The sequence below is a fragment of the Triturus cristatus genome, chromosome 11 (assembly GCF_964204655.1).
Source record: "Triturus cristatus chromosome 11, aTriCri1.1, whole genome shotgun sequence".
NCBI lineage: Eukaryota > Metazoa > Chordata > Amphibia > Caudata > Salamandridae > Triturus > Triturus cristatus.
This window is the reverse complement of record NC_140594.1, coordinates 127,243,809-127,260,116: the sequence shown is the minus strand read 5'-3', so window position 1 is coordinate 127,260,116 and position 16,308 is coordinate 127,243,809. Positions and strand designations below refer to the sequence as shown.

The 16,308-nt window shown below is 44.0% G+C and overlaps 1 protein-coding gene across 2 annotated transcripts in view; it reads left to right on the top strand.

Annotated features, from left to right (window-relative positions):
• MLEC (malectin) overlaps nucleotides 1-13,468 on the top strand; it is a 107,630-nt gene extending 94,162 nt beyond the window's left edge. For both annotated transcript variants that reach the window (XM_085634310.1, XM_085634311.1), the window contains one exon: nucleotides 5,798-13,468. In XM_085634310.1, the coding sequence (XP_085490436.1) occupies nucleotides 5,798-6,027 (230 nt within the window). In that variant the 3' untranslated portion in view covers nucleotides 6,028-13,468. The remainder of the gene's footprint in view (nucleotides 1-5,797) is intronic.
• Nucleotides 13,469-16,308: the final 2,840 nt, after the last annotated feature.

The following is a 16,308-nucleotide window of genomic DNA, read 5'->3' as shown; positions in this document are numbered from 1 at the left end:
CAAAACGCCAGAGAAGGAAGCGTAACAAGCACCCGGCGTGAAAATAGAGACTGAGTCGTCACCTTGTTTCATACATATATTTGCAGCAGGCCACTTATTTCTCACCTCATACTCTTACATTTGCTGCAAGAATTCTCACATTTAGCTTGACCTTAAATTTGTCACAGCGGTGATGTTTGCATGGACAACTTACATTCTTATTGTTGACTCCAAAGAAAGTGAAACCTCTCCAGGCACTCACCACTGTAATTTATATAATTACTCTGTGTACCTGCTATAGGAACAAATGTTTGCTGCAGACTTGGTAAATCAGCACCACCCTGCTTTGTAATGGTGTTCTGGAGTAAGCTGCATTGTTCTTCCAGTGGACTTTATCATTGCAAGCACATGTTTAATTTGGAATGGGGATGCTTTTTTATGGGCTTGGTGAATAGTGGGGGGGGGGGGGGCTGCGGGGTCTCTTTAGCTTCCATATACTTATTTGTACAGGACAGTTACGTTGTGTAAGCCAGCTATGTTCTTCTAAGATAAGCCATTCTGCACGTATGCCTTGCCCTGTTCTACTGCTAAAACTAGTATACATGATTGTTAGGGGCGGGGAGTTGCCTACAGCCTATTTTTTGTTCAGAGTAGATTCCCATGTTCAGAGTTAAATTCACTCTTCAGGTGTTTCCTGTGTTGTGATCATCTCCCTTCACAAAATCAACAGGTGCACAGTTTAGTCTGAACCTCTGCATAGCCCATCTACGGTTATACCAGAACTGGCCTGAATAGAGAAACTAGGCTCAGAAGTACACACTGTCTAGCCCTTATCAGGGACAGGATGCTTCTCCAAGACTGGAGGAGTCCAAATACTTGTGAATATGACTGATGACTTAGTTGAGCAAGCTTACCTAGCACACTCAAAAAGGGAAGATGATATGGGTGGTGTCAGACCCTTGATGAATATGTGACTACAGGGTGACACTCCCACTCCTAGCCCGGTTTTAGAAAGTTGTAGTAGAGAACAGGGTATTCCTTGATTGTGTTACCAGAAGTGGCCACGTATTATTGACACATTGGCAAGGAGATATGAGTGTGTAGTATATGTATCAGAGTCCTGATGAAGGCCAGCGTCCCAGAGCAGCGGTAGACAGGCTGATGCATGTTGACAGCAGATAGGAGGGTATTCACTGTGGCTCATCAAAGGATATGGTTTTTAACCCTGCCTAGGAGGGCCAGAATAGAAAGAGGCACCCTTGACTTAGTTTTAATGAAATTCTGCTTATTGGATCCCTTGTAGTGTTGGTGTATTAACCACAAGAAGACAATACTGGACCTGAATGTGTTTTGCCGGATTTGGTTTGAAGGAAGATATTTGAAACCTAAGAAGCTAACTTCCTATTGTCCCAGGTGTTTGCTTATCTAATGAAAAAAGCAAACACAAAGAGATGATGGACGGAGCGCTAAAACTTTTCAGACACGTACCCCCCACCCCCAGTCACAGATCCACCCCCCTCGTGGCCAGTCTTCCTCTCGCGGCAATGGAAGTGGTTACCAGCCGCGTCAGCCCTATTGAGCCACCATCCCGCACAGACTGCCCAAGCCGTGCGAGGACGTAGATGCGGTGCATTCCAAGCTCGGAATGGAGGCCAGAAGTCGTCAACTACACTGCCCCCAGCAGCTGCAGCTTACAAGCACTCCTAGGCGACTCCAGTTGGTGGGATGATTCGTCATCTCCCCCCACTGGAGATCCAGAACATCGGACAAGTGGGTCTTGCAGATAGTCTAGGAGGGCTATTCTCTACCTTTTCTTTCTTTTCCTCTTCCTATTCTGCCAAATCAGGAACGGCTGACGAATGATCATTTAAAGGTGCCCCAAGAGGAAGTTGCGGCTCTCTTGGCCATGGGAGCTATAGAATGGGGTCCCGATTTCAGAAGTAGGCAGTGGCTGTTATTCCTGCTACTGTCTGATTCTGAAAAAGAACAAGGGGCTACGGCCCATTTTAGATGTTTGGACCAGCAATCTCTTCCTCAAAGTGAAATTCAAAATGCTCACTCTGGCTCAGGTATTGTTTGGACCTGCAGGACACTTAGTTTCACATTTCCATCCTGCTGGGCCACAGGTGTTACCTACGGTTCAAGGTAGGCCAGTTTACCGTGCTCCCCTTTGGCCTTACCAGTGCTCCTCGGTGTTCACCAAGGCAATGGCAGTGGTCGCAGCTCCTCTGCGCAGGTTAGGAGTGTCAATCTTCCCCCTACCTTGACCACTGGCTGTTGAAGGTGTCCTCACCCCCAGGCAGTCGTCTTCCACCTTCAGACTACGGCAAACCTTCTGCTTTCGCTGGGGTTCTCTATAAACGTGCCAAAGTCACACCTGACTCCTCACACTCCCTTTCATTGAAGCTGTTCTGGACACAGTGCAGTTTGAGGCTTATCACCCGAGCCGTGAGTCCAGGATATTCAGGCTATGATTCCGATATTTCTGCCTCTATCTTGGATTTTGGTGAGACTGACTCTGAGGCTGTTGGGCCTCATGGCCTCCTGCATCCTGTTGGTAAGACCCGCTAGATGGCATATGCCGGCTCTGCAGTGGGACTTGAAGTTCCAATGGGCACAGCATCGGGGAAATCTCACTGGCGTGGTTCAGATCTCGGAAGGAACTGCAAAAGATCTGCAGTGGTGGTTAACGAACCACGATTGGGTCAACGGCAGACCTCTCTCCCTTCCCCAACCAGATCACAGTTGTGACAGTTACGTCACTTCTGGGATGGGGCGGCCATCTGGGAGAGGTGGAGAACAGCGGACACTGGTCTCTGGCAGAGACAGGGCTTCACATAATTTATTGGAGCTCAGAGCGATTCGGTTGGCATTGAAAGCATTTCTACCCTCTGTCAAGGGGAAGCTAGTGCAGGTGTTCACGGACACCACCACCGCCATGTGGTACTGCAAAAAACAGGGCATGGTGGGGTTGTTGTCCCTTTGTCGAGAGGCTCTTTGTCTCTGAACATGGCTGGACAGCAGGGATAACCCTTGTGGTTCAACACCTGGCAGGTTCCCTGAACGCCAGAGCGGACAAACTCAGCCGTCAATGCCTAGCAGATCACGAATGGAGCTTCTAGTCAGAGGTGGCGCAAGGTCTCTTTTAGCAGTGGGGACAACCTTGGTTAGATTTGTTCGCCTCGGAAGAGAATGCATAGTATCAGCAGTATGAGCGCTGGAGTTTACAAGGCGGCTATCGCTGTTCAATGCTTTTTGTTCCAAGCAGAGCTCAGGCCTGTTGTACGCCTTTCCACCCTTACCACTCCTGCCCAGGGTTCTGAAGATCAGGCGCAACCGGGCCCAAGTCATTCTCATGGCTCCGAACTGGGCGAGGAGAGTCTGGTATCCAGAGCTTCTGAGAATGAGTATCGATTTCCCCCCCCCCCCGCCCCCCTCCCCCCCCCCCCCCCCCCCCGACCAGGCTGCCCCTTCGAGATGATCTTCTGTTGCAGCAGCACAGAAGTGTTCTTCACCCGTACCTGCCAACTCTGCGCCTCCAAACATGGAGATTGGGCGGCGACAGTTGATAGCATTTGACCTTCCTCTTGAAGTCTGTAACGTTATTCTGGCAGCCAGGCTGCCCTCAACTGAGACTGTGTACGCCTGCCGTTGGCAGAAATTTGTATTGGACTGTGCAGAAAGATCAATTGATTCTCTTTCTGCTTCTTTCTACTGTACTCTTATTCATACTAACCCTCCCCAGCAGGGCTCTGCCTTGGGAACTCTCAAAGGTTACCTTTCTGCTTTTTTCGGCTGCCAGACCAGCCCTCTCTCTTCAAATCGCCTATTATAAATTGATTTCTAAAAAGGCTGACTTAGTTCCACCCATGCCCTTTATGCCACAATGGGACCTTAATTTGGTCCTTACCTACTTGGTGTGTGCTCCCTTCTAGCCTTTGCACAATTGTCCCTTCTGGCTGTTGACCATCAAAAGCGCCTTATTAGTGGCAAATACATCTGCCCGGAGGGTGAGTGAGTTGCAAGTGTTATCTTGCTCGCCTACTTATCTTATGTCCTTTCTGGACCAGGTGGTGCTACGCAACAGGGCATCCTTTTTACCTGAAGTTGTGACCCCATTCCATCCGGTTTAAACCATCACTTTGCCCACCTTCTTTGCTCCCGCTCATCCCTCTAAGGAAGAGGAGCGTTTCCACCGGCTGGACCCAAAAAGAGTGTTGTCGTTCTACCTTGATCGCACGAAAAAGTTCCTGGTAGATGTGGGGTACGTGAGAGCAAAGAAGGTAAGGGCAGTGCAGAAAAGGACCATCTCTCGCTGGCGCGTTCTCTGCATCAAGATTTCTTATGCCTTGGCAAAGAAGCAGCCCCCTGAAGGATTAAGGGCCCATTCCACCAGGGGAAAAGCCGCGACTACAGCCTTGGCTCAGGGTGTCCCAGTCCAAGACATTTGTCAGGCAGCAATATGGGCTTGCTTGCACACGTTCGCAAAACATTACTGCCTTGATGGCCAGGTGCGCTGGGACGAGAATATTGCCCATTCAGTCCTGAAAGACCTTTTAGTTTAGGATATGGGTTCACAACCCACCATAGGGCTCGGGTATCTGATTCAAAGGTAAGGAATCTGCAGCTAGAAGTCTCCATCAGATGAACAAGTTACTTACCTTCGGTAATGCATTATCTGGTAGAGACTCCATCTAGCTACAGATTCCTTACAGTCCCACCCACTCCTCCCTGCTTTGGAGACCGATTTTGTAGGACTAGGGTTGTTTCCCCCTTTTAGGGCCCTAGTTTTGCACACAACTACGTCAGTTACTTCGTGGCTCTGTGCTTCTGGCTCGGAAAAAGTGAAAAGTACTGATGTACGCGCGCCTGGGTGGTGCCTATATTGGCACTGCAACGTCCTAACGGACGCTGACGGCGCCATCGACGTCACGCGGAGCCAAATGGAGCCACTAAACGCCGCGTGCAAGGGATATTGCTCAACGAAAGTTTTCGGATCCAGCCTGATGCCTGGGAAATTCAAAGATAAGGAACTGCAGCTAAATAGTCTTTACTAGATAATGTGTTACCGAAGGTAAGTAACTTGTTAGTTAATTCAAGCTTAAACATGCGGACCAATCTGGTTTTATTTAAAACAAACATGCAGATGACAGCATGAAGTAACTTACTTTGCTGAAGTGCATATCATCGTTCTGTTATTGTGTGGTACTCAAGCATCATCATTTCACCTCTTCAAAACTTAAAACAGAAGGATCTAGAGTGTTGGTAGGGGCTGAAAAACTCAAGGTTCAGGATAATTTGATTGTATTGACATGAAACACTGCCACCGCTCCCGATGTAAATTAACTCTCCAATAAAAGAGAATCTTATTATTTGGGCATGGTTCTGCTGTTTGCTGCTAAACGGCTTCTGCATTCGTTTTTATCTATCTCCTGCTTGATATGCTGCACATGATGCTCTTCTGACTCTACTGCTGTGCTTTTTGACCCCTTATGTTTTTACCCTTTTGTGCTGTGCTCTTTGACACCCTTATGTTTTTACCTTTTTGTTTTTTATGTATCTTGCCCTTCATTCCCCTCCCCTCAACTTTAATTACTCTGCTGTTATTCTCCACTACCTGCGCCTATGCTGCTCTCTCCATATCCCCCTGTCCAGTTGTTCATCCTCTCTCTGCCCAGTTATTTCATCCTGACCCCGCTTCTTTCCCAAATGCTTTTCATGTCTTAGAACACTTTTGCCATGAATTTCCGCTTCCTCACCATTGTGAACAATGTATTTTTGATGTATGCTTTACCTTATCTTTGCTGTTACTTTACAGAGGTACCAAAGCTGCTACCTCACCCTGGCCTGGAAAAGAAGGAAGAGGAGGAAGAAGAAGAAGAATATGAGGATGGCTCCAGCTCAAAGAAGCAGGTTAATAGGAACCGGGTGCAGTCCGGCCCCCGCACCCCAAATCCCTATGCTTCGGACAACAGCAGCCTCATGTTTCCAATCCTGGTGGCCTTTGGAGTCTTCATACCTACACTCTTCTGCCTCTGTCGATTGTGAGGATGGCCTTCCCAGCACTGCCAATCAGCCTGAGGGGAAGCCCAAGGGAAGTGGAAAGAAGAATCAATCGGATTTGGTTTTGAATTCCTTATATTTTCGTTATTTATGAACGAGAAAAGTAACCCTTGGGCAATGGAAAGGGTATATACAGGTACGAGGTGCAGAAAGGAGTCTTTCTTGGTCATTCTTAGCCCCTCAGTCTGAAGAGTTCTGTCAGGCACACTGGACGCAGACCCTTCCCTGCTGGTGCAAGGCTGAGGACATCATGCAGCAAATGGATTTTGATCTGCGATGCAGGTGCTAGCAGTGCAGTGGAGCAGGGATGGGAAGGAGTAGCATACACAGGGTACTTGTTGCAGGCAATGATTTCTTTGCGTGATAGAGAAATGGTGTGATGGTAATCTCCTATGTTCTAGGTCCTACAGAAAACCCACGTCTGGCAGCATCATTTGATCTCTATATGTGACTTTTAAGGAACAACATTCATGCACATTAGGGGCACCAGCAGAGGATTCTCCGAATACAGTAAATCAGCCTTTCTAGTAAACGGTTTGTACTCTTTCTGCTGGGGGGGGTCTGAAATTGTACAGATGCACCTGTTTAACAGTCTGCTTAGGTGTCGCAGACCGGGTGTTCCCAGATTCTGATTTGTTTGTTTGAAGGACAAGTACTTATTTTGATACTGTAAACATAGAAATGTTAGATTTATTTTATAATGGGTTTTGTTTTAAAGCAATTTCGTGTGTGCTCTACAGTGCTCTCACATATGGTACATTTCTGATGTGTGGGCTGAGCCCTCTCCTGTTTTTTCTAGATCCAGGCCCTGCTGCTTCTAGTTGAAGACAAGAAACTGTGTCTGGTACTGCACATGTGCACCCCTTGATGTGGCTGGCCCCTAACACTGCCTATGCATTGACTGTATGCCCACTTCGGTTACCTGCCTTTCTTCGACTTATTTAGAATTAAAAACAGCTTTGCTGAGCTACTATTTTTGTGTGTGGTTCCTATGCCTGTGGTCTGCCCCAGTGCATAGGAATCCTCATGTTCCTGGCACAAAACAAAACTGCTTTCTTCCCTTTTCGTTTTTTAATTCCTCTCACAAAGGCATGCTGTGAAGTACTGCTTCACCTGGTCTTTGCATGGATCTCAAATAAAGTCCCTCTGTTATATTCACTGATATAGGATAGCATCATTACCCATAGCCCATTCTGTGTGTACTTCTGGCCGTATCTGAAATGAGGACTATATTACAGGTGGCCAGCTAGGCTGATGCTCCAGCCATCGGCCTAGGTCTGCTGTCTCCATGTTCATGGTGCTTAATGCCTCTGTTTTCTGCATGATCGTTCCTTCAGTATCATAGAACGAATAGAGCTTAGTCTCTGTACCAGTATCTCTTCTGTCAGTGCTGACTCTTGGACTGATAACTCCCTTAACCAAACTGTAGTCCCATTCATCTTGCTAAATCACCTAAAGGAAGACCTGAAAGAGCGGAGTGAAGGGCTCCAAGCATTTCTGCGCCACAGGACTCCCTGCTTGCAGCTGTGAATGTTCAACACCGCTTCAGTGTAGTCAGTATTGAACTTGAGCCTCAGACTACCGATTGAGAAATTTGAGAGCTTGTGCTAGATGTTAAAAAGCCTAATCGTATAAGGGAGCATGTACCCCTAGTACATTTGTTTGGATTTAGATATCTGTCCGCAGACTCTGTAAACTCATCTTCTTCCAGCACCTAACTTTGGTACAGGATTTTCAAGACCAGTACTGTTTATCGCATACACAATGATCTCAGACTCCGGCACCATCTTTCCTCCTGCTTAAAGACTCCGCTGCGTACTGTGTTTGGGTCTGTTTTGTTTCATCTTCTGGCACTGTTTACTCAGATTATTTCTAGTCCCATAGGACTCTTCACTGTATCATGAAGAAATCTTAGCTATTGTCTGTAGTGGATGTTGATAATATCACACAGTAAATACTGGCTTTCCACGTGTTGTCTTCATAGAGCTTTCAACAAATCATGCTTCATTTAGAAAAAACGTACAGAAAAAGATTGGAATGCTCTTGATTCATTTGCACCTACGCCGGTTCTCTGAACTATTAACAGAGCAAACACCAGTTGCTTTTGCAATCCTCCAGACATTGCAAACAAATGTGCAGGTAGACATGCAACACTCCACTTTCAAGATTAAAGAAGTGATATTTAATTTCACAAGTCTACAAGTATACTCTCTCGATGTCAAGAGGAGGTAAGCTTCGGTGTCAGTCTTTTTTCCCCCAGTTAATATTTCTGTATATTTCCCATAAATAATACATGTAACCCACAAAGGTCTTCCTCTCCCAAAGGCCTAAGCAGCTCATCATCAACCGTTGCCTTTTACTGTTGGCCTAAAATCAACTCCTTGCCCAACAAAGGTAATGGCAAATGTTTTCACTTTTCCTCTTGGCTCATAGCTTAAAGCTTTTGAAGGATGCCTTTCTAGTCCATTGACAAATGATTTGCATTTAGGTACTGAACACACACATACTCTCCATCTAGGGCATCTTGGTTTGCTATATTCTAGGACTATTTTTCTACTGGTTTTCTAATTCCCATTACCCTGAACTGGCCATTCGTCTCTGCTCCACAGTTTCTTGGCAACAATAGACAGATCTCCAAATAGAAGAGCATTGCTCAAGATTCTTTATCCATGCCTGCAGCCCCCCTGGACTTGGCTCCTTGTGGGTTTAGCATGACACCTAAATGGTGCCAGGAATGTATTTCAAGAGCTATGTAATTTTGCTTTTGAGGTTTTAGCTTCTAAAATGACCTTCAACACATTGTGGAATTAAGGTGCCAGTCAGTTTCTTTCTGTCAAATCAGACTATAACTTATTTTATGCAAGATGGCTGAAGCCTGCCAGATTTCAAGTGAGGGTGTTTAACAAGCAAAGTATACAATCCATTGTAGCCTCTGAGGGAACTTGCAAGTCTGAAAAACATCGTTCCTAAAGGGCATTAATACTAGCCACAAATATTTGTGATCAGGTCCTCTCAGTTGGACCCTACAGTGGTTATCAGACTTGGCGACACATACCATAGAGTTGTTGAAAGGATTATTCGTGTTTGCACAACTTTGTTCTGCAGGAAATTGACTCAAGCAGAAACTCTCTTGCATGAAACCTTTTCCCTTAGAAACTATCCCGTATTGGTATCTCTGGTTACTTTTGAAAGCGAGGAATGTCCTTGTGTTGAATTTTCACTCGAGACACCGCAAAATAAATTTCATAATTTGTTATACAGACCTCCGTATCATCCCAGTAATTACAGATGAGAGTTCATTGGTCCTGCAGCTAAAAATTCTTCCATGCTTGATCATGCGATTGGATGCTTTTAGATCTGATACAGATGGAAATGGTGAATTGTCTTGTTTACGGCCTCACCTTCTTTTGTGATGCAAATATCCTACAGAGGCACACTCCTTAGGCATCTGTTGCTTGTTAAATAGTGCTCTTTAGTATTTCTGTTTGCCAAATGTCAATGGCCTTTTACTTCAGGAAGGTATTCTTGTACATACCACTAGGTAAAATGTACTTTCCAAAGGAAAATGTTAGACTTTGTTTGCCCTCTGTAAGCTCTAACCCTCTTGCTTCATCCATTTAAGCTGACCTTTGTCATCATCATTGCTGCATTCCCCAGAGTCTTGGTGGTTGATCACGTTTGTTATGCCGGTAATAGATTCTGAGGTTAGGTTAAAGGAAAATCACTTTTAAGGTGGCACCAGTTTTATTGGCTTCCGTTCCTAACACCCACTTTTCTTCATCTCCGCATGTAGTTACTGATCAGCGTTAAAAATAAACAAAGTTTTGCCTGGGCAGTGTGGGGCTGGCCACTTGGCTGAGGGACATGCATGAGCAGTGCTGCAAGACCACTATTTAAATGTATCCTCTTACCCCCTCAACTGATCCTTCCCTGGACGACCCCTTACCCAAAAAGTTGTTTCTGATCTGGACATGAGGTGGCGGCTGTTTCTGCATATTAGTAATAGGAGTGGGCTAAAGAAAGGGCATGTGCTGAGTAATTGTGAAGCCAGCCTTTGCTGATCCCTGCCTGCTTGTGCCGATATGATCTTTTCCATACCAGATGTTCACTTTCCTTACAGTCAAAATACCTTCCACCAGTTTCCCCTTCATCTTTTTGGGCTGCATGGGAACAGTGCAATGGTGAGAATCAAAGGCTGCAGAGTTGATCCTCTTGCTAGTCTCTTTTTGGACGCAATATCAGATGTATTTGTTTAGTTGAGTAGTTTATCCTTTCCTGTGTTGGTTGATGGGGTTATCACAGTGCCTCCAGGAATCTGCCAAATGCTTGTTTCTCTTCAGCTGTCACCAATAATGGAGCCACTCTAATTGCATTTTTGTGCCACTCCCAATGATGATCTTTGTTCACAATGCCTTTGTAGAGTACTGAGTAAAAGGGGCCTTTGTATAACCATAAATTTGTCTTCGCGTTGCTGGGAGGCTAGTTCTCGGGCTGGAATTGTTGAGCTCAGCCTGTTCAGAATGGGGATAAATGCCTTCCCTTTCGTGACCATGATCTTGCAGAAGATTATGTGAATATCATAATCCTTGTTTACGAATCCTTAAATAGATTGCTGAAACAGTGGTGATCGATTTTGTGGTGGCTCTTTCCTTCCCACAGGGTTGCCTTTACACTGAGTACCCTATGAAGGCAATGTTGCCTTTCATCCACAATAACCCCAGCCACACATTACTATGTGCCTTTGCAGTGCTGAAGGCATGTGTGGTGCTAGTGGGATCTTCCTTATTTTTTTCTTTGCCTTTTTGGTTAAATCTGTTGCACCCTTTAGGCATGCTTCGCTATAAATGTAAAAACTGTTGATTTTATCGAACAAGTGAGAATGAGTGGAAGTGACACTTTCACCGAGGCATAAAAAACGTACCTCTAGACGTGAATAGGTAGGTCCTCTCAATCTTCATAAACCCGAACAATTAGGAGCAACCTCTGTTGTCAGCCTTCGGTCAAGTAATGTTTCCATAGTGTTCAGCCTCATCCCACCACCCCGTCCGCCTTCATTCATCAATTCATCATCACCGTCTATGGATTATGCAGATTGACTACGCTGTTTGTGACAACAGGCCAATGTGTTCTTTAACTGAAATGTGGCCATTAAGTGATCAAGCTGTCCTTGTGTTGTGTGGGGAATGGATTGCCCACCAATTTTTATTTTTACTTTGTTCCCCATTATTAGTTTCTTTTTTTTTTTCTTTCAGTCTGGATCGCACATCTTTCCAGTCCCTGTTTTTCACTTGTCTCCCAAATCATGGGTTGAGATGCCCGAGGTCTTTGCTTCCTCTAGCCTCTGCCTTTACTCCTCCTTTCAATTAATCCCTTACGTGTGCCCCTTTTTTTTGCAAAAAAATGCTTAGTTTATATGTCTGCTGTTTCTATTTCGAAGCCTTCTCTCTTACTGATTGGCTAACAGTTATCCTTGTAATCTGTTTAAGGTCATCCCTACCTGGTTGATCGAATGGGTACTAACTTGTTGTGGAGTCGATAGTTGGTTAGGTAGACTGGAACTGCCAGTTAGTTCAGTAATGCTCTGTATGCCATTGGAGGTGGTGTGGCTTTACTGGTACTATCCCTCTCATTTAAATATGAATGTAAAACATTCTACTTTAGAGCTCTCCTTTAAGGACTTTTGTCTCTCAGTTGTTGAAAAGTACCAGTCCTTGTAAAGTGGTGTGCTGCTCTTACTGGTATTTAAACCAACGTTCTCAAAATATCTAGACTCAAGACAATGATGAGCGTAATTGAGTTAGAAATTCAGCATCCATCAATGCGCTCTGTTCTCCAAATGGGTGCTAATCCAATTTGCAAACTCTGCCGTTAATTGTATTGTGAATGAGGAAGACGCTAAATACGCTGTGGTTTTTATTATGACTTGTTGAAGGACGGAGTTTAATTTTTTTCAAGTTCTGTTGAAATGCGGGAATCCTAAGTCTTGATTTTAATGATGTGGACACAACCATTGTTTTTCATTCATGTTTGCTGCACCTCAATTCACATTCAGCTGAAACCATCTGTGGTCTCTTAACAGTCGTGCCTTTTTCAGTTTCATAAGTTTTATCTTTGCTTGTCGAATGTTAAACATGGCATTTCCATATGCATCCTCTTGTGGTTCCTGGAAGATCTTCATTCACCAAAGACTGCTAGTCTGAAAGAAATCTGGTCAGGCAGAATCCCAGGGGCACAAAAGTGTCAAGCATTTGGGCTGTTTTTACAAGTTTTTTATTTTTAGTATGTACATTGGCCTTTTTTTCTCTTCAGAAGTCTCCAAGCCCTTCTTAGTGGAGTGGCAGTCTACCCTCTGCTACCTTGTGGCCTAATAGCTTCATTCTGGAAGTGGATTTGTGCTTGAAAGAGTGCCAGTTTGAGAAAGGGCCCACACCAATAAAAAGTGAAATCTGTTTTCAGACACGATTTACAGATACATTTTTATTAACTCGGTCCTGCCATGTGTGCTTTTGCTGCATATTATTTATTTGGGGGAAGGGGTAGATGTGGAATTTGAGCGGGGTAAGTCTGTGTTTTGATTTTTTGTGTGTTTGTTGACTAGATTGGCTTTGTTGCCTTTTTAATTACTACATTGTTTTTTTTACTTAAGTGCTTTTATTTGAAGGAAAGAAACCTTCGCAAGCGCTTTATTCCCCTTCTCCATTTCTACAGTCTGAAGGTAAAGCTTGCCATTTAAATAGCGATGCACAGTTAAGCCCTGTCTTGAGGGATGGACGGTGTTTACAAACGGCAGAGGAGACCTGTTTGATGGCACTGACAATAACGGCAGCTAGATAGTCAATCTGGTCCTACTGACTGCGGAAACACTTCGGAAGATGTGTACCGGTGAACATGAACTGTAGGGACACTGGGTATTTTTCATCCCAAAGAGTAGAATCCTTTTCTTCAAAGAAAGCTGAGCCTTCTGTGTGCCCCTTTCAGGCCAAACTGAGCCCCAGCCATTGGGCATTAGTGATGAAATGAGAAGCTTTTGTAGAACTGCAAGCTATGGTACTTGTATGATGCATATTTCACAAGTAAATGTCTAGGGACGTTTTCCCCATCACAGGGAGAGGAACTCATGAAAGCTCCACAATCCTTTGTAGCACAGGAAGTGAACCTTTCATGAATTAGGGAAAGTGAAGATATCCAGCTCCTCTGTTGTGTGCTCTTACGAGGTTGATGTTCTTGTGTATGAAATGTGTTCCTTTTTTTATGGAAGGAATAGGTTGGGGTTTGTTACTTTAAATTTTTTTGGGTACTTGTAGCTGGCTTTTAATTTTCCGGGGGTGATTTGCTTGAGGGGAATGTTCTCTAATGACTCATGCTGTCTGGCAACTTGAAGTTGTCAGCAGTTTGTTAAAAGAAAATAAACAGAAATTATATTGTCCCTTTTTGCTGGAGTGTGTTCATTGCCTGCCTGTTTTTTCTTCTTTTTTTTATTTTGTTTGTAAGGATGCGGTGTAAATGTGCTGTTGATGATGTGATCAGCTGTGATATGAGATGTTCATTAGTGACCATCTGCCAACCTGTGGTTTTTCATCAAATGCAGCCCCTTAAAGTTTATCCTTGTCATTCACTCCTTATCATATTTTTTTGACATCTATATCATCAGGGTAATTTAAGCCATAGGATAGACTTGCAATTCTATGCTGATGATCACTTTTATTTTGAGTTATAGAGTCATCAGTGTGAAACTGCAGGCCAGCATACAGGTAGACAGATGGATGTTCTCGGGTTGCTTACCTCCAAAAGCCAAAACAGAAATTGTCATGTTGGGTTCAAACCCATAGGTAATGACTGCCTTTTAGAAAGCAGTCTCCATGAGCAGTGAACTCTCCATGAGGCAGCATAAAAACATGGTTGTTTAATATAATTTTTTTCCAGTCATGCGCCCTTAGTGTTTTCTTTATCCCTAGAAATCTGTAGCACCTGGTTGTCGTATATGGTCCAATGCTGGTCACTGCAACACCTCTCCTCAGACTACCAAAGGGCCATATGGATAACATGTAAAAGGTTTTGAAAGCTAAAGTAAGTCTCTCAATAAGGATCAAAACTATACAGTTTATTTTGACTTTGAAAGGCTTATAAAGCGTGAACGTTCACCCCATGGCATCTTGGCACTGAAGATCTACGTTCCCTCTAACAAACGCTGCATCTCGGAATATTTAGAAGAAACCAGGTCTTTAGAAACTTCCTAAGATTCAGGAGGGAATTATCAATTTGCAAGTGGAAGGGGAGACTGTTCAATAATTCATCCTCTGCTTCTTAAAAGGCTCTTTCACTCAAAGTGACTTGGCAGAATCTATCTGGGAATAATTTCCAAGGCAGCTTTTTCTGAGCGCAAACATGGATTTGGAATATAGAAAGAAAATCTTTTAAACGGGCTTTTTTGTCTCCTTATAGACTCTTAAACCAAACCTAATTCCCTGGTTAACTGGTAGCCCGTGGAGTTTAACCAGACCCTGAGAAATCTCCTACTTCCTGATGATCAGGCAGGCAGTCATATTTTGTACCATTTCAAATTTGTTAGATTGTCGGGTAGGGCTAAGTAAATAGAATGATATTATTCCAGTCTGGTCGATATGAAAACATTGATTAGCTGCTTATGCTGTTAAAAATTGTAAAGGTGTATAATCTGTTTAAGGCTACATTGTTTGAAAAGGCAGGACTTGGTCCCAGCTTTAACCTGGTCTTCCGTTGAACTGGTAGATTGTTTATTCAGGGAAGAGGGATAAAAAGCTTCCCTCCATTCTGTTTGACATACAGGGGTATAAAAATGTCCATCTCCACTTTTTCAGCTGGCTTTGAAGTTTGGACATGCAATTTTGTAGGCTTATCCGCATACATTAGTGCAGTAAACCCAAATTGTTCGATCAACTGTGTTTTGGAGGGAGAGGCATTTAAAGATTAAATAGGACAAGGGATATGGCCGATACCTGTGGAACGCCATTCTGAGCTTTTATTTTTAACAGAGATTAGAGCCCAGTTCAACTTGTATAATTCTATCATTCAAAAAGCTTGGAAATTAAATGAAAATGTCATTTATAAAGCATCGCTGAAACCACAGTGGCATCCTGGCACCTTAAATAACAAACTAGATCCTGAAGGATTCCATCCAAAAAGCCACTAAAGTGGAAAGAGAGAAGTCTTCAGGTCTTGTGCAGCTGTGACTGGCCCTGCCCCCGTACTAACTTTCTTGTTTTTAGGGACACAAAGTAAGATAGGCCTTAAGGGAGTGCAGGATTCTATATGGAGAGTAGTGATTGAATTTTCTTTGCGGAAATAAGGGGCCCATCTTGTGCATCGCTCTGAAGTTAATACATAAAGCTTTTAAGATGATTCTCTTAGTAACTGGGAGCCAGTGAAGTGTTGCAAAATCCCTTGGCGAAGATCTGCTGCTGCCATTTGAATGTGCAGCAATCGCTTAAGTAATTAAGCAGGGGAGCTAAGCAGTAGTGCATTACAGTACTTGAGTCTGCTCAAAAAGGTGCTTTTTACTACCAACGTCCTTGCTGGTAGGGACAAAAAAGGTAATATTTTCAGGAACATTCACTGCAAGGCAAAATAGGTGAAAGGAAACTTATTAACATGTGCAGTGAGAGAGAGAGATTAATGTCAAAATGCACTCTTAGGTTCCACACCGATGTTGATGCTACCGGCGGTTCACTGTCTGGAAGGGTGTGTTTCCCTGTGGCACAGAAAAGGATGTCAGTTTTCTCTCCTTTAAATTTTAATGCAACGCTATTCAACCAAGCTGAGATTCCTCTTAAACAAGTATGGAAGGAGTTCACAGCTTCAGCTGAAAGTGATCCAAAGTCAAAATCAGCCGAGTATAGTCTGCATAGCTGATGAAATTGACACCATGAGATCTAATAAGTGCAGCAAGTGGATGGAAGTACATATTAAACATGGTTGGGCTGGAGGCTGATCCTTTAGGTACCCAATATTATTCCAGTATTGTAACTTTCATAGATTCACATACTTGAATCATTCCCTGTCGTCGAGATGGGAGTCCCCGGTACATCAAAATAGCAATGCAAAGCTATTACAAACTACAAACTAGAAACTAGGCCTAGGCCCAGGCCCAGGCCCAGGCCCATTTCAGGTTTGTAACATATCTACCTCTTTTTGTAAAAGACACCAAATAAAACACACAACCAATCAGATCAGCCGAACCCTCTAGAACCCTCCTGAGAGAACCTCAGACAATCCGATTTTGTACCGCAC